This window comes from Thunnus albacares, chromosome 22, assembly GCF_914725855.1.
Source record: "Thunnus albacares chromosome 22, fThuAlb1.1, whole genome shotgun sequence".
In the NCBI taxonomy this organism is placed as follows: Eukaryota; Metazoa; Chordata; class Actinopteri; order Scombriformes; family Scombridae; genus Thunnus; species Thunnus albacares.
Genome location: NC_058127.1, coordinates 20,146,411 through 20,172,735, shown reverse-complemented (window position 1 = coordinate 20,172,735; position 26,325 = coordinate 20,146,411). Strand labels below are relative to the sequence as shown.

Below are 26,325 nucleotides of genomic sequence, written 5' to 3'. Positions count from 1 at the left end.
CTATCACCAACAGTAGAGCTTCTCCCAAACCCTCTCACATGAAAAAAGGTTCGAAGGGAATTTAATGTTTAATATCTGTTTTTAAATAAAACATGATGTAAAAGTGGAACCATGAACCCGTCTCTCCTGCCGCCTCGTGTGATGGGTTCAGCTCTTGGACAATCCGAGCAGCAGAAAAGAGGGGTGAGACAGCGAAAGAGCACTCAGAGCAGAGTCATGCCAGTTACAGTACTTACCCTTTAGAGCAAATCGTAGAAGTGGCTCTGCTCAATTGGGGGTCAACTTGCTGATAGGGATGCTACAGGGGCCCCTCCATTTTCGCCTTGCTCTTGTTAAAAGCCTGAGATAGGTCAAAAGTAAGAGGCAGGCATGTGTTAGATGGATACAGAGATGTTTCATACTTTTGTTCAACCGTAGGGACTGCATATTGACATTCTGAAAAAGCCACACAGGCAGCAACTGCTTCAGACCATTTTCATTAAGAAGCTGATTTAAACCTCTAAAGGGAATGGGAGAATGGGATATATGGTGCATTTGGCTTGACTTTAATGAAGATGCACTTTCGCAGCCACTTAGATGAACAAAAGAGCCTTCAGTCATAAATTTACCTAAGTATTTACATAGCTAGAGTTCACATTAGGCAATATCTAGAGTTAGGATATGCTTCCCCAGGACTATTTATAGCTCAGGGAAAACCTAGTTAATTTAAACAAACCTTTTTAATTTTGTATGAATTAGTGAGATTTAGCTAACATGTATTAATGAATAAGGAGCCCCCACAGATGCATAAAATAAGACAAAACCAGCCTGAGAAACCAGAGGAATGACAGGGTTGAAAATACGGCAGGGACAATCAGGTGGAACCAAGTCAAATAGCATTTCCTATAGACAGACTTCATGTCTCAGCATGTTATTCAACAGATTGATTTTGCAATAGAGGAACACTATGTTTTCATTATTTTACTGCTGCCTGACAGAGATTTATTTTCTTCAAACTACTTTCCAAGAAGTTTTCCCCTCCACAGTATGTTACAGTTTTGGAGGGACAGCCAACCAATCAGATGGCTCACGTATTTTGGCATCCAATAGGAGAGCCGGATTTTTTTCAATTTTGGAACAGCGAAACCGCCTACTAGCCGTCACCCTTTAATCGGTTTACCGTTGTGCTCATGGAAAAAGAATGCAATATAGCTTCCAAAGACATAAAAACCCCGTAATGTATCCTTTCAGCCATTGCAGCGGACCCATAAAAGGTGATAATATATAACTCTTACTAGATATTTTTGAGTTGGGCTGTGTTTAGCTTGTGAGGCAGCCAGCAAATGTTAGCTAGCTAGCGCTAAGTGTTTTTAGCTAATCTATGAGCTAGTTTACGCGTCAAAACACATTAAGATGAATATTTCAATGCATAAATATGCATTTATATATACACAGGTAATTTATATCAGGTATTTAATGGTACTGAAAAGTCATGCTTCCCTATGTATCATGGTTTTGGTGTCGTTGTTGATTTCAAAACAGTCAGCATTGCTCCAACTTAAATTCAAAACCACAATATGTGTGCGTCATATTTCACAGCAGACATTTGGACTCATCATGGCAGGAGATGCACCGGTGAGACTAATAATATTAATCATAACTCTGTACCACTTATGTGTCTCTATAAACCACAAATTGACCAGCATGTACAATACCTGGGTCCTGGCACTGACACGTGTATGGACTGCAGTATTATGTGCATAATGTGTGTTTGCTTAGTTAATAATTAAATATCGACCAGGAGAAAGTTGTATATTGGGACTCAAGTAATATATGCTTGAATGATGTGCTCTTTATGAGTATGGCTTCTTATCTACAGAGATACACTCTCCTAGTAACACATAGTAATAGTAGTCATTTGTCAGTAAATGTTTTATACAGCTATTTTCTGCTGCTGCTCCCTTACTAGGATTGAACCATGTCAAAACATGTTACTGCTGTCATTGATTAGTTTTTGTTCAGTATTGCTTGCTAATTTCCTGGGAAACCACAATGCTCCCCAATAGTGGGTCTAAATGACATTGCTACTGGATAGGATGACTTCACCAGCATGGTTTGGCTACTAGTCAACACACTTTTAAAGCTTTCCAGGAGGACTTTGCACTTGTAAATTGCGGTTTTGAATGTGACAAGATGTGAGCAATTTGGACTGTATGGCTTTGCATAAATGTATGTAATTTTAAACCTATAAATGATAAGTGGGATCTGACTTGGCAAACCGCAAGCTAACAAAAACATTTGAAAATATTTACATTAAATATCTCACAATAGCTTTACTCTGTCACAATTGTCTATTGTCTTCTTCAGCAGCAGATAGTTAATCTGCCTGAAGCGAACTGTCTCCAGCAGCCCATATTAATGTTATTGATCATTGTCAACTTTTGTGCTTCCTCCAACCTCAGATCACACTGTACTATGGGGTTTCTGAGCTTTTCTCCTTCCAGTTAAGGTTTCTTTTTTCATTAGGCCATTTCTCTGTTCTTCTCCCCAATAACCTGTCTCCTTTATTGCACACAGTCCTTAGAAACTGACAACTTGGGAAACTGAATCAAAGTTTCAATAAAGCCTGGACTGCTGTGGGCTTTGACAAGTGAGGTGGCTGGAGTGGAACAGAACAGACAGACACCGAAGGAGGACATATCACTTCCAGAAAGATAAATAGTTCATGAAGCTGTTGACTTCACCATTTTATTACTTTTGTCTAAGAATTTTCTGCCTGCCTGCAGATCTTTCAGATCACAAATTATTCATCGTGCTCTCCACAGGCCCCCAGCTGTCAATCCCAGGATTAGAAAGAAGTTGGTGGGGAAGATGGGTGTTGTAGGTTTGTCATGATCTCAGGTGCAGGCATACTTGCCAAGACCTTGATAAAACTGTAACAGCTGTGACTGGACCAAATCATCATTTAGCGCTATGTAGAAAAAGACAAAGCGACAGACAGCAGTGAAGACTCTGAAGCTGGATGAGACTGCTTCTTACTTTTTGTTCTTTGGCCTTTTGTCTCCCCAGTGTTTCAAATCTGACCCAGAAGGGTTGGCCAGGACAGTGTGCCACAACCTTTCTGACAATGACTGGAAGTCTCAGGTGGTCCAACCTAAAGGTAAATGATAATGATGGCTGCACACATTAACATGCATACTGCATGTGTGCAAACATGACACACATCTTGTAGATCAAGAAGTGATTATTTGAACTAAAATGTCACTCTCAACATTTTAAGAATATTGTTACTTTCGGAGACTTTGAGGTGCAACATGTACATGTTATGTCTTTATTATTTTCAGTATTTAACATAATAGTTGCATTGAATAATTAAGAGCATGTACCATTCTGATTTGATATAAAGATAATGCATGTTTAAATATAAAAGATAAAAACAAATGAATGCTCTTGATGTATTGAGAATTAATTTTATGCATACTTGTGCGCTTATGAGGTGAAATCCATATCTTTCCTACACTATTGCACAGCCTGATGCCATGAATTTTTTCCTTTTATGTGGTTTCTAGCAAATCTTTAAAATGACAAGGCATCGCGCAATTATGTTGTATGGGTCTCCTCCAAAATGCCTAATTATGTAATTATGTGATTATCTTTGGAAGGAAGAAATTGTGTGATTTTTTTTTTTTCTTTTTTCTTCAGCAGTTTGGATTTTCGTATTTTCATTTATACAATAGTAAGTCTCGGCACAATTACATAAACCCTGAAGTTCAGACTACTGTCAAAAGTAATGACTGTGCTCAAAATAACAGAAAAAGAAAGAGTAGTGAGCCTAGATTATTCTGACAATGTGAACCAGATGTAATTATGAAAATGGGTGTCCTTCTTTTATCGTATCACTGCAATGAAGGTCTCTTGAAATGTTTTTTTTGTTTTTTTGGTGCATTCAACTGTGTGTCTGTACATGTACTTACATACTGTAAACCACAGTAACTGGAGATTAAATGTAGTGAAAAGGCTTTGGTTCGACTGTGCACCAATAACCTGGTAAAGCCATCAACCTGTTAATGGAAACCTTGTCAGCAGTGAAGAATTGATGGTCAAGTTCTCCCAACCACCAACAGTGGACCTCCACAGGGTTAGAACTACAGTATCTACATTGCAGACGAACATTAAAGTGGAATACCATTCAATGCGAGACATATGTTATTCTTGTGTTCTACTATGGCCCAATGTATGTATGTGAACACGAACAACTCTCATCCAAAGCCAAAGACCATACATCCAGGAATCACCTGCTGTGTCATCCAGACTGTGTGTCTCACAAGTGTTTCATATGCACCGAATGGAAGTTGGATTTTGTGAGCCACCAGATGTTTGTTTAAGCCTTTACAACCAAATGAGTGTTTTTTTTTTGTTGTTTTTTATAGTGGTAATACCAGTGCCGAATTAGACAGTATGCCCTAGAAAATCATTCCAGTTCTCTAAGCCAATTCCTTTCCATTTTTTCTGATTGATTCTCAGATGTACTGTGCATAACATGACTTCTGAAATTAGATGAGAAAAGTGTTCTTGTTTACTCAGTAGTATAAACTATTTTTTTCTGTTGCATAGGAACAACATATGTGTTGAAACTTGACACTAATTCCTGAATTAGAGATTCATTTTGCAACTCTTTGCAGCGGTTTCAATCAGGTGAAGGCAGGGAATCAGAACATGCATTTTAGTTCATTAAAAAGAAGATACACACAGACATGTTCGGTTTTATTTAGATTTTAGATATAACAATACACAGTACTACAGTACAAGCAGGACCGGAAAATGTACTATGTATACCAGAAATAATAATACAGTATTGTTGCATATTTATAATATTGTCTTCAATGATGTGAGTGTGTTTTTTATTTAATTCGACAATCATAAATTGACACATTGAGGCAATAGTTTGTTTTATTAAGCAAATGTGAATAGACTGTGAACTCTATCAATAAAAGCTCCAGCGCAGTAGATAACAAGGAGTTAGAGAGTAAGACATCACATTTCAATTTCAACTGCAAAAGCCAAATAAAGTTTTATATAATAGCTTGAAAATTTAGAAAATGTTCATGATATACCCTATTTTGCCCATAGTGATCTTTCCTTTGTCCTGCTGTGACAGAGATACTTTCCCTGTCCTGGGTCTTTGTCATGTTAATGTGCTTTGTTAAAAAATACTTTAAGACACCTGATTAAGTGTATATATGCCCAAAAGTCAGGTTTCTGTGGGAAAAGTTTATCTTTGATAACCAGGTTTCTTTTAAGACCTTAATCTGATGAGGGAAACTAGGTTTTTCTGTTTACATGCATTTCAGAAGTCCAGTGACAGTTAAAAGCCAGGACAAATCAGACTACCGAGGTCCATGTAAATTCAGTCACTGCCATATGGCAACAAGGATATAAAACCCAATTAACACTTTTTTTTATCCTTTTAATTGCTTCCCTGTTGTTGACAACAGGAGCAAGAAGTTCTTAAAAGAGGGTGAAAAAAATGAATATGTTGACAATCTACATTTCCATGACAACTGATCAAACTCCATCTATTGCTGATGATCTTGCGATATGATGGTGGGATTGTTTTTGTCAACTGTTGTTTTCAAGATCAACCTTTACTCAACTGTTTCCCTTTTGCGTTCCTCTAATCTCATCTCTTTTTATTTACCTACTATTTTTCTCTTTGCTGTCTAAATCATTTTAAATTATGTTTGTAAGTCGTTAATCATTTTCTGTTTTTTCCTTTGACTCAGGCAACAACTGTGCAGACTCATTTGAATACAGTGAAAAAACAGAATAATGGCAGATTTGGAGAATATGGAGACCAGGCCGACATTGTTGGTGTGTGCTCAGTGAACCTGCACAGTCACTGTCCTCTCATCAATTGAATTAATAGAATTAATTACCACTCTCTTCCTGGGAACACACTGCTGGCATTTACATGTGGTGACCCATACTCTGTTCTCTGCAGTGTTTATATATGCGTTAGTGTGTGTACGTGTACACGCACCTTCCCCTTGAAAATAACAGCTGCTGAGCGTGGGCAGTGATCTCACACACACACACACACACACATACACACCTCCAGTCACACTCTGGCACGTGCACATTTAGCCGTACCTGCCTATTAGCATTATCCGACAAGACAGCTCTCTGTATAATCTGCATAGTGATATCATTCGGTGATATTGGAGGTAGCTCAGGCACCACCTGCTTGCGTGTTAAAATTGCTGGTGAGGAATGGGGCCAGGTGGGTGGGGAAGCTTCATGGAGTTAGAACACAGCCTTCTCCAATTATGATATACATCGTTATAATTGGGGGATACATGTCATTAGTTGTAATTGCACCAACTTTTGCTGCCATTTCTCTGGGGGTGTGCACAGTTGCACGGTGACACTATCACACCGAATAACCACTCTTGTCCTTGGACTCTCCGTCCAGCAGAGGTTGTTAGTTCTGTGGATCATTCCCGGTGTAACCAAGGACTTGTGGATGAAGGACAGAGAGAGAAAGCTGTATAATTCCACCAACACACCTCCATCGCAACCGTGGCATCGGGTGGAGTCCTCCGTTCCCTCACAGGTGCACCACACATTCTCCCCCTTAGCCAAATGTAGCTGCAGTGGAGCTCTGCACCAGATAACGACTGAACCCCAGTGAGACATGTGTTATGGAGCCCTTAATGAAAGAGTTGTGCCCCATTGAGCCCTATAATGAATGTTCTGACATTGAAAATCCTGGGGGGGCTGCTTAATTCCTATGAGTGGGTTCAAGCAGCTAACGCATTTTTGATGGAGAAAATAGTGGCTGAATGAGGTGATGGATAAGACTGTGTTTAGCTGTGTCTTTTTAATTGGCCATGTTTAGTTAGTTTGGTATGCGTGTACCTGCATGTCCCCGTCAGAGAGGTGTTGGAAAGCCTTTGTTCAGGCTCTTTATGCAGCCTTGTCCAGCTTTTCTGATACCTGTTTAGCTTTCATCCTGACTAATGGAAATGTCAAAAACACTGTAGAAATGCTGGACTGCCCATTCTCCTCAGAAGCCAGAAGATGTGAATCAGAGATTGCTGCCAAGCCTTGTCAAAGATATACACACCCCTACACACAGGCGCAGTGCTATGCAGTATTATAACTGATAAGAGCTTTTGTAGATTTTGGTAATGATGTCCCTGAATACCAAGTGAGCTGCATCTAAAGAGACCCACAGGAATTAATAAAAATGTCTCCTATTTCATGGCCGCAATAGTTTCCTGCTTTCGAGAGATCACAAAAGAGAATCACTGAATGCCACAATTTAATTATGTATTTCAGGATGTCTTGCTGTGTATGCGGCTTTGTAAATTTTGCATCCCCATTATGGTCCAGCTCTTTGTCTTTCCCCTGTCTCCCTTTTCTTCTTCACTCTTCCATTCCTCTTGTGCTTTTTTCTTCCTCTCAACTCTCATTTCCATCTCTTTCCTTTTTCTCACGTCCAACGTCTCATTTCTCCATTTTTTCCTCTGCCCTTTCTGTCTTGTCTTTCTTGTCTTTTCACTCCCCTCCCTTTTATCCCTGTGTTCTCTTTCATAGCTCATCCTCTCCTCGCCATCACTCTGATTCATTTCTCCTCTGCTTCACTCTTTTACATGGGCAGGTGGCAGAGCAGCTGGCCTACTACGTCCATGTGTCAGAGACGGTAATCACAGAGGAGACGTTTGATGCGGCCGTGCAGTTTAGCACAGTGTGGGGCGAACCCACCCAGAATGGAGCAAGATAACCCGTTTGCATGCCCCCTTGTTTGTCCTCAGCCCTACAGGGAAAAGAGCATCAAGGACAACTACACTAGCAACATGTACCGGTACCTCGCCAGCCTCACAGGTGGGTACCTGGAGGACAGACAGTTTACTGTCAAATGACACCATAGTAGTTCTAAAAAAACTTTATGACTCCGATGAAGAGTATGTTTAGGGGGGGTCCCCTCTACACACCATGAAATAACGACAGACATTGATATCCTCTGTTAACATTTGCTCCAGTCCTCCAGAAGCTTGGCTTTGTCCTGGTGTCTGGCCCGCTGGTCTGCAGCAGTGTTCTGATGTCGGCGCTGCTGGCCTGCTGCTGGTTGCTACTGTCTGCTGCAGCTGTCTGGATTCCAGGATTTTTTTTTTTTATTATTTTTTTTTGAGAAATTGTATTTGATCTTAGGCAACACAAACAGACTTAACCAGACAAGATATTCAGAGAACTGATTAGGGTTTACAAGACAGAACGTGTTTGAAAATTGAATTTCAAAAATTTATTGTAGGGCTTTATTTTACTCCTCCTTGTGTGGTTCTATTTTGAGCATGCACCTATGATGTACAGTAGTTGTCTTTCAGTCCTTTGGAAGATCTTATGTCTTAACCACAACCTTCCTGAACAGCAGCACTTTCAATCAATTTGACTAAAGCTTCCTAAAAACGATCCTGTCATAGGCGCAAAACATTTCCTCTTGAAAACTGAGTGTGCATCACAATAAAGGTTATAGTGCTCTCCTCTTTGACAAAATGTCAGTTTGACAGCCGACAATTGATCCGCTTCACGTGGAACGACAAGCGCCTCTACAATTTAGGCTTGTTCTTTCATGTTACAGCCAAAGAGATGCTCTCTGTCGTTCACAAAGCCAGAAAGGTAAACGCTGATGGACTAGTTGAATTGAGACACACACGGGGGTAATCATACAGTATACTGGTGCGTTGTGATGGTTCAATTCTCATGCTAATTTTCTCAATCAGTGTACAAAACGCCACTGCTTTTCAAAGAAGCAACACGCACTCCTGCACAGGCACACGAATGCACCCACACTGGTAGTAAACAGAAACCGCACACCCGCAATTACAACCTTCTCTACCTGACGCAGCCCCATGTTTCCCGGATAATCAGAAAAAAGATTGGATAATCCTGACAGAAATCCTTTTCATTACCTCAGCCCCCTGCAAATTCTCATTTTGCAATATCATTTTCAGTCAATATGCCAACAATCAAAGGCATTTCAAGGATTTAAAATTCCTAGACTCTCAAATCTGGCCCGTGGGGTAAACATTTTTTCTTTCTTTTTTTTTTTTACAAACTTTATTCTAAACTTTCCAGATTCAATAACAATGAGGTCACAATGATTTGCCCACTGTCACTGCAGACGGGGCGTTAACACCATGAATATGTATGTAAATGGAGAACACCGGTAATATTATAGCTCCTCCTGGGTATACAGATTTCACTCCCATGTCAGACGGAGTGGTAGCAATCATGCAAAGCACTTATTTGGCTAGGAGCAAGGCTGTACCTCAATCACTTTTTTTTTTTTTTTCATCTATTCACTTCAGCCTTATAAAGGTCAACTGACCCTAGAGAGCATGCACATAGACACCCACATTAAAAAATGCCCATATACAGCACAAACAGGTGTGGGAAGAAAACAATACCCACTGAAACTCTCACACATAGGTTTCTGTGCGCTTCAGCTGTTTTATTTACCCTATGTGCTCTGACTCGGCTCATTATTTTTGTTTTCCTTCATAGTTTCCTGTCCTTATCCTCTTTAGCTCTTCTGTTTAAAGGCTAATGGAGGGCTTCATGTTGCTGCCATTGGGTATGAAAGTGTGTTTTGATGATGCCCAGATATCTTCCTTATGCTGATTCAAACTGTTCTCTCAGTGAGAACAGGAAGCTGTGCTCTCATCAATACCCTGGCCTTTAAAGTCCCTCATTATTCATTATGACCTTGCAAGCTTGTTCCCTTCTGTTTTCATTCATGTACCCGTTGTTCATTTATGACTAATAGTTTATTCATATTACTGTATTATGTTATTCTTCAACCTGTGTACCTCCCTTTCAAATCAGAAGTGGTACACACTGCATATGTGGTTAGCTTTGGAGTAGAAGAAGGTTTTCTTAGCTTTCTCTCGTCCATGCCGGTGAAATTGCACACACAATTTTTTTTTTACCGCTGAGGGTTGCAGATTGAATTCCATTTGATCTCAGTGCAAAGAGTGAGTTGCATATTTCATTCCATCTATCTTAACAGTTGTTTTCCTTGTCCTTTGTAGACATAGAAAACCTAAAAGAGTGCCACTCTCTGTGCTCTCCACTCTTTAATGCATGTTCCTATCCTTGCACTTTGTAGGCATAAAAACCTCAGAGAGCTGGGCTCTCTTGAGGTGATATACAGTATACGACTTTACTGCATCTGCTGTATTTTGAAAATAACACTAACCTTTTTTCTGCATGATCTGCATTATCTCACACCAGAGTGTAATCCAGTGAATGTTTTGTGTGATTTGTAATGTTTTATATAAGGTTATTTTTGAACAGACGATCTGTGTAAGAAGGCGGGCAACATAGTGCTGTACATTCCAAAGGAAGGCCTACAGCGCAGCCCTGAGGAGGCCAGCAAGGACAAGAAGCCAGTACAGAGACTGGAGAGTAGGCCTAAGGGGCTGTGTGTGTGGGGGGGGGTGGAGGGGTGGGGGGAGTGGTGCCTTTGTCTCTCCATTCGTCTCTCTGGGGATGCTGTCTAAAAGGTCACACAGACTTTATCTTTTGATCTGTGATTCTCTGTTCAAAACGCCATTGAAGCTCCAGCATCTGCTTCCTGACTCGGACTCTTTAGAGTTTTTATTTAATGAGGCACTGGGCTTGCCACCTCTCACCTTCATCTATCCGCAGTCTTCATCTTCTTTTTTTTATTTTTTTTTGTCTTCTGCTCTCTGTAGCTCAGTCATCTCTCCCCTTCTATTTCTCACCACGCTTTTTCAATCCATGCTTTTTATTATTATTATTATTATTATTATTATTATTTTAACCTTTGTTCTGTTTCCCACATCATTCTAACCTCTTTCTTAGCTACCTTTGTCCCTCCCAGTCCTCCTTACACCGGTTTGTCTTCCTTCTCCTCCATCACCTCAGATCAAGGAGCTACTGAACGGCCAAGAAATGTTGAGGATGCGGGACACCTCTGTCCTCCTGCAAGAGATAGTCTTCTGGAGGACCTGCTGTGCCAGTCACATCAGCCAGCAGCTGCAAAAGCCACAGGTCAAGCAGATCAAAAGCATCACACAGCTCTCCAGGTAAAGCAAGTCTGCACATCCATGAACCGCGGGTAAACACAATTAGTCTCAAGAGAAAACTATTTAGTTTATCAGTATACATCTTGATGTTTCCTTGTAAATGTAATAGTAACTGCCATCAAAATGTCTTGTATAAAATGTAGCCTGCAGAAACATGCATATATTCTGCTGTCATACTTTATAAAACAAAGTGATGTATTTAAGACGGTGCCTCGACGTTTGTGTAAAAATGCATCTCCCGTTATTCCTGGTGTAGGAAAATTTATGCTGCCTTGTGTGATTTAATGTGTTTTCAAACTTATTGTTGTAAGTTATTGTTTGCTCTGGTCTGAATCAGCTGACGAGTTGGTAAACTTGATGCATTTTTCCCCTTGGTTTGGTTTCTTTTCACACAGAAAGAAATTCAAGCAAGCAAGCAAAACGCATCATTAAAAGCCACCTGAGAGCGTTCACTCCGGTCATCGATCAGATGTGTCTGGAGTGGGACTGAAAACAAACACAGGAAGAGGTAAGGCAGTGTACTTTGTTGCCAGTGCAGGACAGGTCAGACCTTGATTCATTCTCCAGCCAGCTCTCAGCATCTGTTGATTTTGCTCATCCTCTCCCTAGTATACAAAGCACACATGGTTACAGGAGCAGTTTAGCTCGAACTTGCAGAATCCGCTTTATAGTTGGGTCAGATCACATTCCAATCACAAACAAACAGATTTCATTTGTGACTTGAAAGAGACCACTTCTTCTAAAGGGTCCTGTGTGGTTGTTTTGGTCCACACCCGAGTACGATTGCTGTGTTTCGATCTGCTCAAATGAATCATGCCAAGGGGGAAAACAAACCAGAGATGTGATTCAGCGAAACAATACATGTATGAAAATGTCTTAGTCAAACAGTTTTCAATTTAACAGTGGTGACTGTTTTCTCAGGTAAGTTAGCTATTGAATCTCCTCATTGAGCTGTGTGGCTTGCAGCATCATGCAGTGTGACACAGCACATAGCTTAGGCCAGCACGGCATATTTGCTGGTATAAAGCCACCATACACGCAGAGTATGATGAATTACAGGCAAACAGAGAATATTGAGGCTTTATTCACTGTGCTTTACAGCTCAGAGTTGGCTTAGCCAGCTAAACAATCAATTTAACACTGTAGGGCCAACTCTGCCCAACAGCACCTGCTTGGATGTGAAATTTAGGCACTCCATGACTGATGAAACTGGCCATTTCTCAAAGTACACACAGTTCCCTTTCTGTATACAAGAGAATGAAGCCAGTGTTTTGAGTATATTGAATGTATTTAGAAGGGACATGGTAAAGGATGTGGAGCAAAGTCACAGTATATGTACACACAGGGACCAAAGCAGGCTGCAGGGAAGAGGCACACTACACTCTATAAATGTTTCTCCTTTGTATGAAGTGTGGAGCAATGGTTGACGTTTGCCATTTATCACTTAAGATATAAGTGCAAAATATCTGTAGATTACAGTCCTCAACTGTCCATAAGAGTATACAAAAAGGGAGATGTTAGCGTTGTATAGAGTTACGCAGCAGTGTCTACTTTTACTTTCTAATGGGTAAATGTCACTTTGTGTACTCAGCCTTGAATGCTTGTTATGCCCAAGATTGCCTTCTGCAGGCACAGTCAAATCCTACCTGTCCATTTCTAACAGCTTTGTTAGAGAAAATGAATAGATGTGCTTCTACAAGGTCCTTTACACAAGCAATCATGTATTCCACAGATAAGACAGTGGAGCAACATTAACAGATAACCTTTCGCTGTCAGAATTTCCTTTCACTAGTTGATCAGCTCTCCAGTTGGATTTGGGTTTTTTTTTTTTTGTCTTGTTCTGATAAGCCATCATCATCACTGAAGCCCACACCCACTCATCCAGGGTGCTCACACATCAGAGCTACAATACCCTGAAACTGAATGCATTGAATAAAAGGCCCCATCACTGTTTTCATTACCCCAACTCTTTTCATTTCATATGACAGTTCTAAAGACCAAGGGAAAAATGTTTAACCTCAAATAATTATGTTCTGAACCCTCATTGTTACAATCATTTGCTGCCCTGTTGCATGACTTTTCTTTTTCTTTTAGTCTTTTATGTGTCCCTCCATTTCAACATCTTCCTTGTCTTCTTCTTCTCTGCCCTGCCCCCCCCTCTCTCTCTTATTCCTTTGATAATACATCAAGGCACACTGGCTCAAACAAAACATTTGGTGTAATTATTTTCGGAGTGTGGATGTGGTTGCAGCGATCTGACAGCCTAAGCACTTAGGGTGATGCTTCTGTCAGTGGCTGAAGTACCTTCAAACCTTGTGTATCACTAAGGGTGCACCTTTAACCCACACCAAGGACAGTGAACACACCATTTCCAGTTCTACCACCGTGGACTTTGTAACCATTGGGGTAAGGTGGGTCATGTAGGAGAACTCCATAAATCACGTTAGAATGTTTTCCTCAGTTTGAGAGAACAGTGGATGTGTTGAGCAGCGTGATGGCTGTGTAGCCTATATCAGCCTCCTCAGACGTCAGCATCTCACATCTGGTTACATCTACATGGTCTGGCTTAATGTTTTCATACTTTCCAGTACTTTTAAGCGATTTCAGAAAAGGCTTTTCTGTGCCTTCTGTGTACTTTCACTCACTTATTTATTATTTCTCATACCATAGGTAGAGGAGGTAGGGGAAAGCTGCTTTACTGCTGTTTAGGTGCCTCGCTGAAACTGCTGACTCGGCCAGCAAGCTTCACTGCTGACCACTGACCCGGATCTACAAATGTAAGTATATTTGGGTTTGTGTGCGAAAAAAAACAGGAAAAAAAAACTCAGTCTCCCCTCCCCCTAAAAAAAAAAAAAAAAATCAGATACTAAACATAACTGTAAATATGCAACTGTGTCTTGGTGTGCATGTGTGTATATTTTTTTTACCTGTCAACCTGCTCCTTCTGCACTGGTGCATGTTGTCATTGGCCATAGAGGAGCTCGGAAATCTGCGGCTCACTGTGCTTTATGCAGCTCAGATGGCCTCGGCCTCTCCTGCAGCACCGCTCGGTTTATGTTTTCCATCTCCTCTCATGGTTGGGAGGCTTTCTTCCCCCTCCAGTTGTATGAAATAATAGAGAAGTAAAATGTCTTGTTTATTTTCTGCAGAAAAAAGGATTCCATCAGGCAGTAAGGCCCTCTCCTTCTTTTCTGGAGCAGAACCAGATCACTGATGTGGTTTCCATTTGTGTCTGATGTTTTTTGGCTAATACTTTCTAATCAGAGTCCATTTGTGTCATAGCAGCATGTGTGGTTGTCTTTTTATGCGCTGTGTGATGTGTAATGCATGCACTCAATGTGTCCTGTTGTGTGTTCTCTGTGTGAGTGTGTTTATACATCTGTGACTGTGTGAGTCTGCATTGTATTCCAAGTTTGTGTGTGTGTGTGTGTGTGTGTGTGTGTGTGTGTGTGTGTGTGACTTGCCACTGCCCCCTCTTTCCCCTGCAGGGCCTCAACCATTTTCTTCATTTGTTGCAGCTTTGTGTTTCTTTTCTTTTTTCCATCCTCTTCTCTTTTTGCACTGGGGAACACAATGTCTGGTTTAATATCATTTTCCAATCACTGAAGGCTGCAGGGCAAGGACTTTTGACTGGGCTGTTTTGTTCCAGCTAATACCAAAGAGAGGGGAGAGAAAATAATAACCCTAGTGGTTGATAATAGCTGCAGTGATCATTCTGCAGTCATTTGCCTCTGGTGCTCTCTGTAGCTGCAGCTGATGTTGTCTTTGTTTTGTTACTCCTCGCTACACGGAGCTACACCACTATTACAAGCTGTCCGACACCCTTCGTCTCCTCCATGTCCATCTGAGATATATTCAACACCATCTGGTTGTTTTTACAGAGGGAAAACCAAAGAAGGGAGACATGTGTAGTTAGAGGAGAGAGGAGAACAAAAAGTCCAGTGGATGTACTTTTAAAGTCAAGACTGGTCTGTTGTAATGCACATCTTTTTGAAGAGGTCCAGATTCTGAGGAAACTGATTATACAAGAGCTTAGGGGAAAATCTCTGGAGAGTTAAGACTCAGGGACATATGTTGTCTTCATCTTCACCCTCCTCCCTCTCCTACCCATCCTTTTTTTTTTTCTGAGAGAGGGAGGGAGTCAGACTGAGAAAGAAAGGAGGGAGGGAGGGAGGGAGGAAAAAATCATTATTAACTCATAAGCTGGTTAATGCTGTAGCACTCTCAACCTTCAGCTCAAATGAGAATTTCCGTCATTTACATATCAATTTAATTTCCTGTGTTTCCCTCTCCTCTCTCCCCCTCCTTCATTAACAGCAGCATTTGCTTGCCACTGCAATCAGGCTGTACAACACATTTTCCTGGGTGGTGAGAGTACTCGCACGCACTCATCCCGCGCGCGCGCGCACCCAATTAATAGACACGCAAACACAGAAAAAACACACAGGAACGCAGAAAAAACAGTCATGTTTTGACATAAGCAAAGAGATTCACACACCTCCATACACTCCGTATCATCCTCTCACATGCACACACACACAGATACGCGAGTACACACACACACACTAAAACATAGAGGCAGTGTGTCGGGAGCCCGGGCAGGCAGACAGAGCAGCTCCGTGGCCCGCTGTAGCTCTGTCAGGATTAAACCAGTGATCAGAGAAATGAAAGGGAAGCTGTCATTCCACATAGGCCTCTATACACATCATCCTCTATAATTACACCCTCTCCTTCCTTCGCCTCGCTTCCTCCTCTCTTATAACCTCCTACCTGTGTGTGTGTGTGTGTGTGTGTATGTGTGTGTGTGTGTGCGTGTGACAGACGGCATGCTTGACTGACACCCAGCACATCAAATAGGGGCTTTTATGAAATGTGCGCCCGCTTGAATTACACTCACTTGAAGCCTTACCCTTTTCCCTCTATTGTATAAAGCCACACCTGTATGTGTGTGTCAGAGATCTGTGTATTAAGGCGATATGCATACATGAATTCGCGCACATGTGAGCACGTCAACGCGCATTCACGAGCACGTGATCGTCCTCCGTTGAATCGATACAGATGTGCCTAGCCCCGCTCGGCCCACATCTGGCAGTTAGACTGAACCTGCAGGGGATGTATGCAGCTAACTACTTCAATCTGGGGCTCTAAGCTTATGAATGTGATCAAATATTCAGTTCAAGCAAAGTGTTACACGACAAGGCCTCAAGTGTAAAGTAAGTTTAAGGTCTGTCAATTTAAGTCAATGCCATATGTGACCTTTGGTGTGAAAGTCAAGAGGTACCAGATCCAAGCTGTCATAGAATGATCCCTTTCATTTTTTATGACTATTTTTATGGAATTTCCATTTACACTGGAATTATAGAGAATACACAGGAGGTAAAGGCTGGATGTGATGTGTGACACATAGGGTTAGTGTTAGTTACATGACTCGAGCGGCTGAGGAGTGAAATCATTTTATTATCGGATGATACAGTTACAGACTTCTTTTAATTTCAGTTTGATGTTCTCCATTTCACTTTTCTATTTTCTAGATTTCTGTGTTTCAGTACGTTTTCTTTATTTTGGAAATTGTTGTGTATTTCTTAATTAACAGAATATTGATAATATTTGTTGTTACAGGTGATGCCTCTCTGGAGTGGTAGCACTTTTTTTTTTTTTTTTTTTACATCAGTGCTAATGGACAATAAGCTTTGATCAATATTATGTTTATTTTTGGTTCGTGCCAATTTGTGAAAATTCTTCACTGACCTCTTTGTACTGTAGTATCAGCATGGAATGATGGAAACAATTAAATTGTAACAGCTGTGGTGCATTGCAGCCAATTTAATTTGGGTTTTTTTTTTAAAGTGAATTATTTATTTTCATTTTCATTTTGGTTTGCCTCTTGTGTGGTTTGTGTGTTAGTTTTAGTCATTTTAGCCAACTTTAAGAACATGAGACATAGAAGAAGGTTGAGAAGGTCAAGTCTTTTAGTGGACCTTCCTGGACCCAGACCTGGAATTTACACTGAGTCCACTTTAGCCAGTCTAATAGTTCAGTCTCTTCAGCTGAGCTTTATAAAAACAGAAACATGTGCTCTGGAGCGAGTAATGAATAAGTTAATACCTTGGTTTTCTTGCTGTTTGTCCCCTTTTTGTAGCTAATGACTTTGTACTGTAAGACCACTTTGTATCCTGGGTTTTGTATAACAGTGACTTGTTATTATAGCTCAGCACTTGAGCGTGTAATAAATGTAAATCTCAGTGTCTGTAACTTGGTCCCCCGAAGCTCATTATTTGTGACAAGTGTGCGAGACAGTGTTTGTTTTCTGCTGTGTTGCAGATGAGTAATGAGATCATTCGCCTGTGCTTCCAAAGCATCTCTCTGGACAGGCTCTTCGAGGGCTACGTGATTTTCAGCAAGCAAAACCTCAGCAACTGTATTCAGTGCTGCCTGGCCTGGAAGGAAATTTACCTGCACGCCTCGCAGATTGACCACAAGTAAGAAAAATCTCACTCATATATGGACTCAACACTCTGAAGCCTGCAAAATGTTACATTATATTATACACATTCAAAGCCATATAAAGCATTGCAGTGATAAGTGTAGTAATGTTGTGCTCATTATCATTAATAAATTTCATTTTCACACAACTGTAAAATTATATGATATTTGGTTGGGGTGGGAAGTAAGCCAAAAATAAACCCTGTAAAATCAATGGTAAATGAATGGGACAGTGCTGCAGTGTGGATTTATGTTCTTATCCTCTACTACAGTACATTAAGCTTGGAATACACTAGAAGACTTTTAAAATCCTAATCAACTATGAACATGAATGGCTGGCCTTTGCAAATTACACTACAGAATCCCATTCTACTCTTCAGTTCTTCGTCCCTATTCAGTTCAAATCCAACTGTTTTTTTTTTTTTTTTGACATAAACGTGACAACTAAGACTGGTCTGACCCTGAGCTTACAACTAAAGCTACACATCAGCAGTATGGAAATGCTACAAAAGCAATTGTCGACCCAGTTCATTCAGATTTATTTAAAAGTAGAGCGCTTTACAGGCTTGTAAATGTCAGAAATGCCACAAAAATGGTCTTTTTAATGCACAACAATAGTTTCCAATAAGCTTCACAATGGCTATATGTTAGAATTACACAGGAGTAAATTGGTCACGTCTCGGATGTTAACAATGTACAGTAGTGAAAGTAAAAGGCAAATGCTTATTTGTGATTTCAGTGGCCTTACAATAGATGCAGAAAAGAGAAAAAAAAGAATAAAAAATTTCGAGGTGGTGAAGTCGCTCATGAGACACACTTCCTAAAACGCTTCAGAAACCGTTTACAAAACAGTGTGGAGGGGATTTGGCCCTGAGCCTCATTTGGGAGGAAGAAGATTTGAATCTACAGTCAGTTAATGTGTGCTGACTGGGGTTATAATTAGGCTTAAACAGTTTAGTGTGTTCCCAGCTGCAATGCATTTTCAGTTGATCGTGTTAGGCTTTACATGCATGTCTAGTCCACAAGGCCAGTCCGCTCTTAGATCAGTTCAGACAAGGTAAATACCACATGCAAGAACCTTTCTTATGCTGTTGATGTATTATTTCAATACTTTCATTAGCTGTGTTTATTCTTAAATAATTAGATTTAGCTGTTTTGTGTGTGTGTGTGTGTGTGTGTGTGTGTGTGTGTTTGTTCTCTGAAAGTTTGGAAGCAATCAGATCATCCATGTGATCAGTTTATCATCAGTACATAAGGTGCCACAGGGATTAAATTTGTGTGCTAGATTAGCCAGCTTCATTCTCTAGAACTAATTTTAATTTAATTTACTACATGAGAGCAAGTCATGTTTTTCCTCATTGTAAGAACAGAATACTTTTCCTGCCTGCAGAAAATACAGGACAAAGTGTTAAGTGCTGGTTAAGAGGAGGAACCCAATTTGCAGCAATTACTACTCATTACAATAGGAAAAACAGCTGGAGGTTACCACTGTGACAGGTTAAACAATATATTGTTTTTGGAAAGAGTAGAGACCTACGTGGTGTCAGTCAAGATACCATTTTGAGGTCTTAAATCTGTATCTTGGATTTGAGTCTCTATTGTACAGTTTTAAAGGAATTCTACAGCCTTACAACTCCACTGACTGACTCATCACCAGTTTTAAATACATAAGCATTAATGATTACTCGTATTTTGTCGTTAGATTCCTAAATACATCGCCTCAGTGGAAAATGTGAAAAGCAGATATCATGGCACTACCTCTGCCACCGATGCTACTGATAGTAATGACACTTTCTTATCACTAAATGATAGCATAATAAAGTGGTTGTCTATAATGACAAAAGATGAGAGAGTCTGCTTACTTCAGAGTGCCACCGAATGCACCGCAGTGACAGCAGATCACTGCAAATATCTGCTTTTCCTGTCAGCTAGTTACCTTGCTGTCTTTGCATGAATTTACATTGTCTCAAGATACTCTACTGTAGTAGGTAAGTACTGTGGAAGTGCACAAACTAAACCAAAATCCAGCAATTCAGATATTCCCAACAAAAGACAAATACAAGTATAATGCAGAACAAACTTAGCACCTTTTACGAGGTCAGTGGGAGGGGAGGAGCAAGAAACCTGAAGTGATTTGTTTCCTTCAGTTGTCAGTTAATCAGTGGGTCAGTTGTTTACTGAACTGCAGATTTTCACTTCATTACTATGATTGCCCTAAGAGAGTCTGAAGGGCTCCCTGTGATTTCATTGGCTGGCACGCACACATTCCAGGCTCTCCAATACCCCTTCGGGCCCCTTGCTGTCTGCACGGGCAATCGACCTCGTCCAACCAATTAAAGACAGCGCTTAGTTCCTGATCGATGGCTGAGGTTGGGGTGGGGCAGGATGAGGACAGCAGGGGAGGAGGGAAGCTATTCAGGAAGATCCACTCCGTGACCCAATGAGTTTTTATTTGGTCTCCCTACCTAAAGCTCCCCACCCTGTGATCACATTTAACGTGCCAAATGCATCAATTGCTCTCCCTAGTGGAATTTGTTTTAAATGAGAAAAATCAGTCATTTCTGTATCACTTTGCTGGAGACCCATTGTTTGATAAAGCTGTTGCACAGTTTGGATTTATTCCACATTCTGCTGTTGCCAATTCACACACTGTAATGCTTTTGTGATGTTTGTAAAGACACAAGTCAGACATAGTAAATTATAAAGTATTGCATGTTGACTCTGACGAAAACTCACAAAGTGTCTAAGTCATTGAACACATAGACATATATGTGTGTGTGTGTGTGTGTGTGTGTGTGAGAGAGCAGGTGTGTCTTCAACACCAGTCATGTATTCAGTTAGTAGGTTTAACAAAAGATAGCCTGTAATGATAAGTGATTACACCCTGCAATTTGAATGAAAGTAAAATCCGATCCTCAGGATCAAGACCGGGGACAATAAATCCAAGCATTTTGATTAATAGGTGACAACCAGCTATAAATCCAGATATAGCTCCTGAAATAACAGCAAAAGTGACACTATGCTCCATTAATACGGACCTCACACAGTATTGTGACTGAGTGACCCATGAAGCCACAGATGATATAAAACCAGCAGTCACCTTGCTAATGCTGAGATTAACAAGTGTCTGCCTACATCCTATCTATACTGACCTGCAGCAGATCCACACTGACTCCTCTCTCCATGGAAATGATATAAAATACTATTGAACACAATACAAAATATTATAGGAAACAAGCATGTCAGATTTTCTTAATGCTGTTATTATTCAGCTGTGAAACATATTTCAATTGTTTCACTTATTGTAGTGCAGGTTTATGTGCTCTATAAGTTGCGTAATGAAGGAAAGTAGCCAAAATAGAATTAAAATAAACACTGGATCATGAATCATGGTCAGGACAGTCATAAGTGAGTGTCACACAGCACCTCAGTACTCACTGATAATGTGAGTGGCACAGACCAGAAGTTGAGTGATGTTTAACATAAAATAATAAAATGTTACAGTGAAAAGATGTCTGGCCTAGGGCAGCAGAATGTTGAGAAACAGTCCTGCTGTCTTTGGTTCATAGTTTATATGTGGGAATGCCGGCTAGATACTGTATGTAATGAAATGTAAGAAATGTATATTAAGTATGAAAGCAAAAAAATAGTCACAACTTGTAAACATTCTGAATCAAAACGATTTCCTTTGGCATCGTTTTTTTAATTTTTTTTTTTATTTATAGAATTTCCAAGAGACCTTGAACTCAAAAAGGCTCGCGGATAAAGATAGCCACCTTTTGAAAAATAAATGAATAACATTCCCTGCTATCTCCAGTCAGTCCTTTCCTTCATCAGCGGCTGGTGAAGGAGGGAGGGTGTTAAGTAAAGAGACGCTGATCTGTTTTTCTCCCCTTCAGATATCACACCAGTGAGCTTGTGACCCACGCAGCCAATATCACAGTCAGTCCACACACCGGGTTCAGTCACAGGGCAGGGAGAGAAAGCAGAAGGGAGGGAGGATGAAATGAGGAAGAAGGGAGAAGTCAACAAGGGTAAAAACGTGTGACTGTCGTGTGTCCTGGTGGCTCAGAGAAATAGGACTCTGAGCAGATAGCCGTGTGCATACAGCGCAGTGTGTTTTAGCCTATTCCCCAACTTATTTGTCTGTCTCCTTTTATATAATGTAGTAAATACATACAAAAAAAATAATTATTGATTTATTTATTTATTTTTGCCGAGTCACAAAGGAGTAATAAAATTAAGAAACAGGTGAAGTGGAATAGATTTGGATAGGCAATATGAGATGGCATCTAAGGAATGCTGCATGAATAAGCAAAAGAAGACTTTTACATCAGAATACGCCTCACTAACTCTCGCGCTGGTGAACCCATACATATTTTCTAGCTGTGAAAAGCACGATCCGAGGAAATTGGTGAAGTGCTGTGAGATGCAGTGTCAACACAACAATACTGACAGCTTGGAAACCCATTTATTAGTCCCCCAAGGATTCCACCATCTCTGAATTTGTCACAGAATTAGGTATCAGGCAGGGAAAACGCGGCCTTTTCTGTGGCAAATGGAATAAACTGCAAAACAGTCATGAATCGAAAGTCTACTGGCAAATTGTCACCAACACCACAGCGGCCAGACTGTAGCGTTTGTGTCCTTCTCACCTCCCTGCTCCTAAAGCGCAGCGCAGACTCAATCACACATCATTTTTCACATGTTTCTGCGGCGATAAATTGGTTACTCCCACGCAGTATTAAGTGCAATAAAGTGATTCTAGGAGTCATTAACACTGCAGAACAGGCTGTAATTGCGGTTAAGTAAATCTTTCTGATCTGTGATTGCCCATTTCTTAACAACTGACATTTGAACTCATTTTATTCAGTTTTCTTAAGGCCACAAAGCAGTTAAGAAATCCCACTGTGTAATCATAGATACAATACTAAGTAACTTTATGAAAAATAGGCACTAATGTTCACATTTTTGTAATCTCTTGGAACCATTAGGACTATCAAGAAATGTGGCATATCAGGAGCCATGTTGATGATTTCTACTCCAGCCAGATTCCTCGTCGTGCAGCCTGTCAGAGCTACAGAGACAACAGCTTTCGGCCTCATCACACAACACCTTGCTCTCATAAGGTAATAAACCAGGTGTTGAGCCCTCCATCTGCTCAAACTATTTCTTCCGTTCATTTCCTCACTCTGCCTCTCTTCTGTCTCTCCTTTCTTTTGTTTTCTTTATCCTCCTCCTCCTCCTCTCCTGTCCCTCTCTCTTCTCGTCTCCCTCACCTTCCTCCTCGCGCCCCCCCCCCCCCCCCCCCCCCCCCCGTCTCTCACTCAGCAGCCAATTTAACGAGTCAAGGAGACACAGGAGCACAAAACGCATTCACTGATCAATCAAAGTTGAGACTTCATCATGAAAACAACTATGAATCACAGTTAGCTTCTCTGCTCTCTTGACACCTTTTTCCGTTACTGTAAGCACACATGTTTAAATTAGGCTATACGTACGTGTGTGCGGCCACACGCTGAACAGTTTATTTAGTTTATATAACCCTCAGGGGTGTTATTTGATATGATTTGTTTCTGTATATGTGTGTATGGTCATGTGTGTGTAAGACACTAGATCTATCTTGTATGTGAATGTAAGTGTTGTACGAGCGTGGCGTGGCGACACATGATAAATGCCGCAGTGTGCCCTCCCTCCTCTCCTGTCCTCCTGGTGGCCTCTCTGTTGCTTTCTCTTCCTCTCTCCGCCGTTCTCTCCATCACTGTCTCCCTCATTTTCAACCTTTTTCATCACCCTCTTTCCCTCCTTTTATTTTTCTTTCAGACCACCTCCAAGCTCTGGCTATTCACTGTGTGTCTTTGCATCCATGCAAAGAGACACACACATGCAAATACAGTCACGCACACACACACACACACACACACCTTTCTGTCTTTATTTAATCATTGGCTCTATTACAGGGGATATTTTCCCAGACAATGCCTCATAAGGCAGTGAGCCAGGCAGGCAGAATGAGAGGGGGAGATCTCTCTATCCCTCATCACATGGAAGCCACGGCACTGGCACTCCCACTGACTGAGATGAATGAATTTAATATATCTCCCTTTTGAAGCACAGATGACCTCCTGATACGGCTCTCTGTCTCTGTATCGCAGGAGGCCTTTATTTTTTGGCTCCGGCCGTGAAATCCGGGAATGCACAGGAAGACATCTGAAGGGATTCTGACAGAAACTAATTTGTTTTGTTTTTGACTCGTGTATATCTTTGTCTATATAGAAGCGGCCACATTATCCCAGCAACACTTTTATGATCATGAGATAGTGCTTTTCATGGGAGTTTATGTTTGAGTGCAACTGTAGCTGTTTTATAAGCAACAGGCATGCCTATGGCACATATTGTATTAAAGTCAGTTTAATAGCTGCTATAGCTTATGATGTGGTAATGTTAAATGATAATAAGATAGAGAGGGATGATCTGTTTCTTTATGTAAAGGAATATTTGTCCTCTGATTGTTCTAATCCCTGAAGTGGATATTATTATTTAACCCTCTGGTAAGGGTCGCGCATCAACCAGCTGGTGTGAAGTCTCAAGAAGTGGTTAAAAAAAAACATTTATTGTATCTGTAATCCTGCACATTTGCCTTATCAGCCGCACTCTAAGATCAGTCTGTTTCCTTTGCTAAATTGCATAGTGTCTGTCTTTTCAGCTAGAGTCTGTGTATGCATACTGTGTGTATGTGTGTGTCAGTCTATTCTGATGATGTGCTTCCATCCTAAAGTAAGCCACAGTGACCCCTCTCTTATTTCCATCCTTATTGGATCTAGTGCTCTCCTGAGACAGCAGAGACGTTGGTGCCTCCGGTCATTTTTCTGTCCCTTATAACCGACTGTCCCAGAGTGCTATGTAAGTCCCACTTAATTAGGCTCCAAATTGGATGGATTTACGCTTATCCAGACGTCAAAATGTCTTTTATTGGGTATTTATCCCATGAGGTTAGGGCCATACTGATCAAATTACCCTGAATCAGACCTGCATAGCTAACTACTCTGTTTAGCACTGTATGTTCTTTATGCATGGGTACATTTACAGTGTACACACATACTACACATAAATACTGAAACCCCAATCCTACTGTATATCCATCAGTCATTTGCTAGTAACGAAAACATGTTTTTTTGGTTTTTAAACAAGCCTAAGAGTCTTAAAACCCCAGTAGAGACCCCTAGAGGCAACACTTCATTTTTCATCCACCAAGTCCAAACTGGCTCAAAGTTAAAAAAAAAAAAAAAAAACCAAAACAAAAAACTGACCAGCTGTGTATTGCCATACTTGGAGCTGTGTGTGCTGGCCAGCAGAGTTTAAGATGATAACTAATCAGTTACTTTAACAGAATAAGCAATCACAACAGGTGCTTTCGGGCAAAAAACAGTTTAATTGGGAGACTACAGAGTGTAGTAAAAAATGTGTTGTGATTTTAAGCTCTTACACACATAATGATGTATAAATGTAGCTGGCAGAATAAGGTGGATTAACAGTCTCTAAACTGTTGTCTTTTACAACATTTATTTTGCATTTGATGGTTCAAATGTTAATAAAAGTCATAAGGTTAACCATTTCTTCTCCTGCTGTGATGAAAACTCATGCATGACAACGTTAACATTTTTCACAAGCATTATCTGTCATTTAAATTATAATCAACCCGGTAAATGAATGATTCATCATAATGTTTTAATGGCATAATTTAAGAGTCTAGAACTCCTCCGGTGAACGAGTCTATTAAGTTAAAGAGGCCACAGTTTAAAAGCAGGCATCATCCTGTGTCCCCTGAGCATAAGAGTTGCAGAAGCAATGAAAAACACGGCCTTTGCATACTCACAGCACCTGCATGTCTTTGTATGTGAGCAGAATTGGGCATTTGTAAGTGTGTGTGTGTGTGTGTGTGTGTGAGTGAGTGAGTGAGTCTGTTTTACCCCCACACAGGGCACCAGGGTACTGTTAATTTCCGCCCGAGCAGGGGAACGGCCACTAAAAGTATCGTTGAAGTGATGAATGTGCTGCTCAGCACCGGCATCAGTGTTTAATCTGAGTCATTGGAGAAATAGCACCACATCAACTTCAAACGACTTCCTTTCATCTGCAGTTAGAGACAGAAAGTCACAGATGTGGACCCTCTCCCCTTCCCCTTGTTTCATTTCTCCTGCATATTTTCTTAATACCACATGTATTCTCTTGTGTAAAATAAACGCGAGACCCCATCTCTCATGTCTCAGCCCTTAAATGTACGTGCAGCACTCCTGTGTGTGTGCATGTGTGCATACATATTTAAGGAATGGGAATGGGAGGGGATAGTATTATCAAATGGCTTTATTTGTTGGCTAATAGAGGGTTTTAGCAGAAATCCTAGTATTAAGTTAATCTACAGTGAATCATACAGCCACATAATTTCCACATTAAAATGACTGCAGTAATTAAGATTTATTACTAGAATCATCCGCTAGGGGGCCTCGTGGCAAAAATGTGCCCCACTGACTCCTGATTCCTCCCACACAGTGTCTGTACCCTCCCTCCTCCAGATACCCATAGAGTACTGTGAACACATCAGACCACACATAGCACCTTAATTACATTTTGCCTAAAGACACAGAAACAAACCAGTCTTCTTATGCTATAATACAGCATGGCCCCAGATTAGTGTCAGTTTGTGGTTATTTCATTAAAAACAAATGTATCGAGGAATATACGCCACGTG

General features: G+C 40.7%; 1 protein-coding gene across 45 annotated transcripts in view; it reads left to right on the top strand.

The window, feature by feature from the left end:
* The first annotated feature begins 1,113 nt into the window (after nucleotides 1–1,113).
* LOC122973242 overlaps nucleotides 1,114–26,325 on the top strand; it is a 55,052-nt gene continuing 29,840 nt past the window's right edge. For 28 of the 45 annotated variants that reach the window (XR_006399935.1, XR_006399940.1, XR_006399934.1 and 25 more), the window contains exons 1-4: nucleotides 13,768–13,870; nucleotides 17,415–17,572; nucleotides 21,476–21,610; nucleotides 22,571–22,705. Coding sequence is in view for 12 of the 45 variants with exons in the window: in XM_044340637.1 (XP_044196572.1) it covers nucleotides 22,583–22,705 (123 nt within the window). In the remaining 33 variants the exon portion in view is untranslated. The other 17 variants (XR_006399931.1, XR_006399932.1, XM_044340632.1 and 14 more) reach the window with 17 other exon arrangements.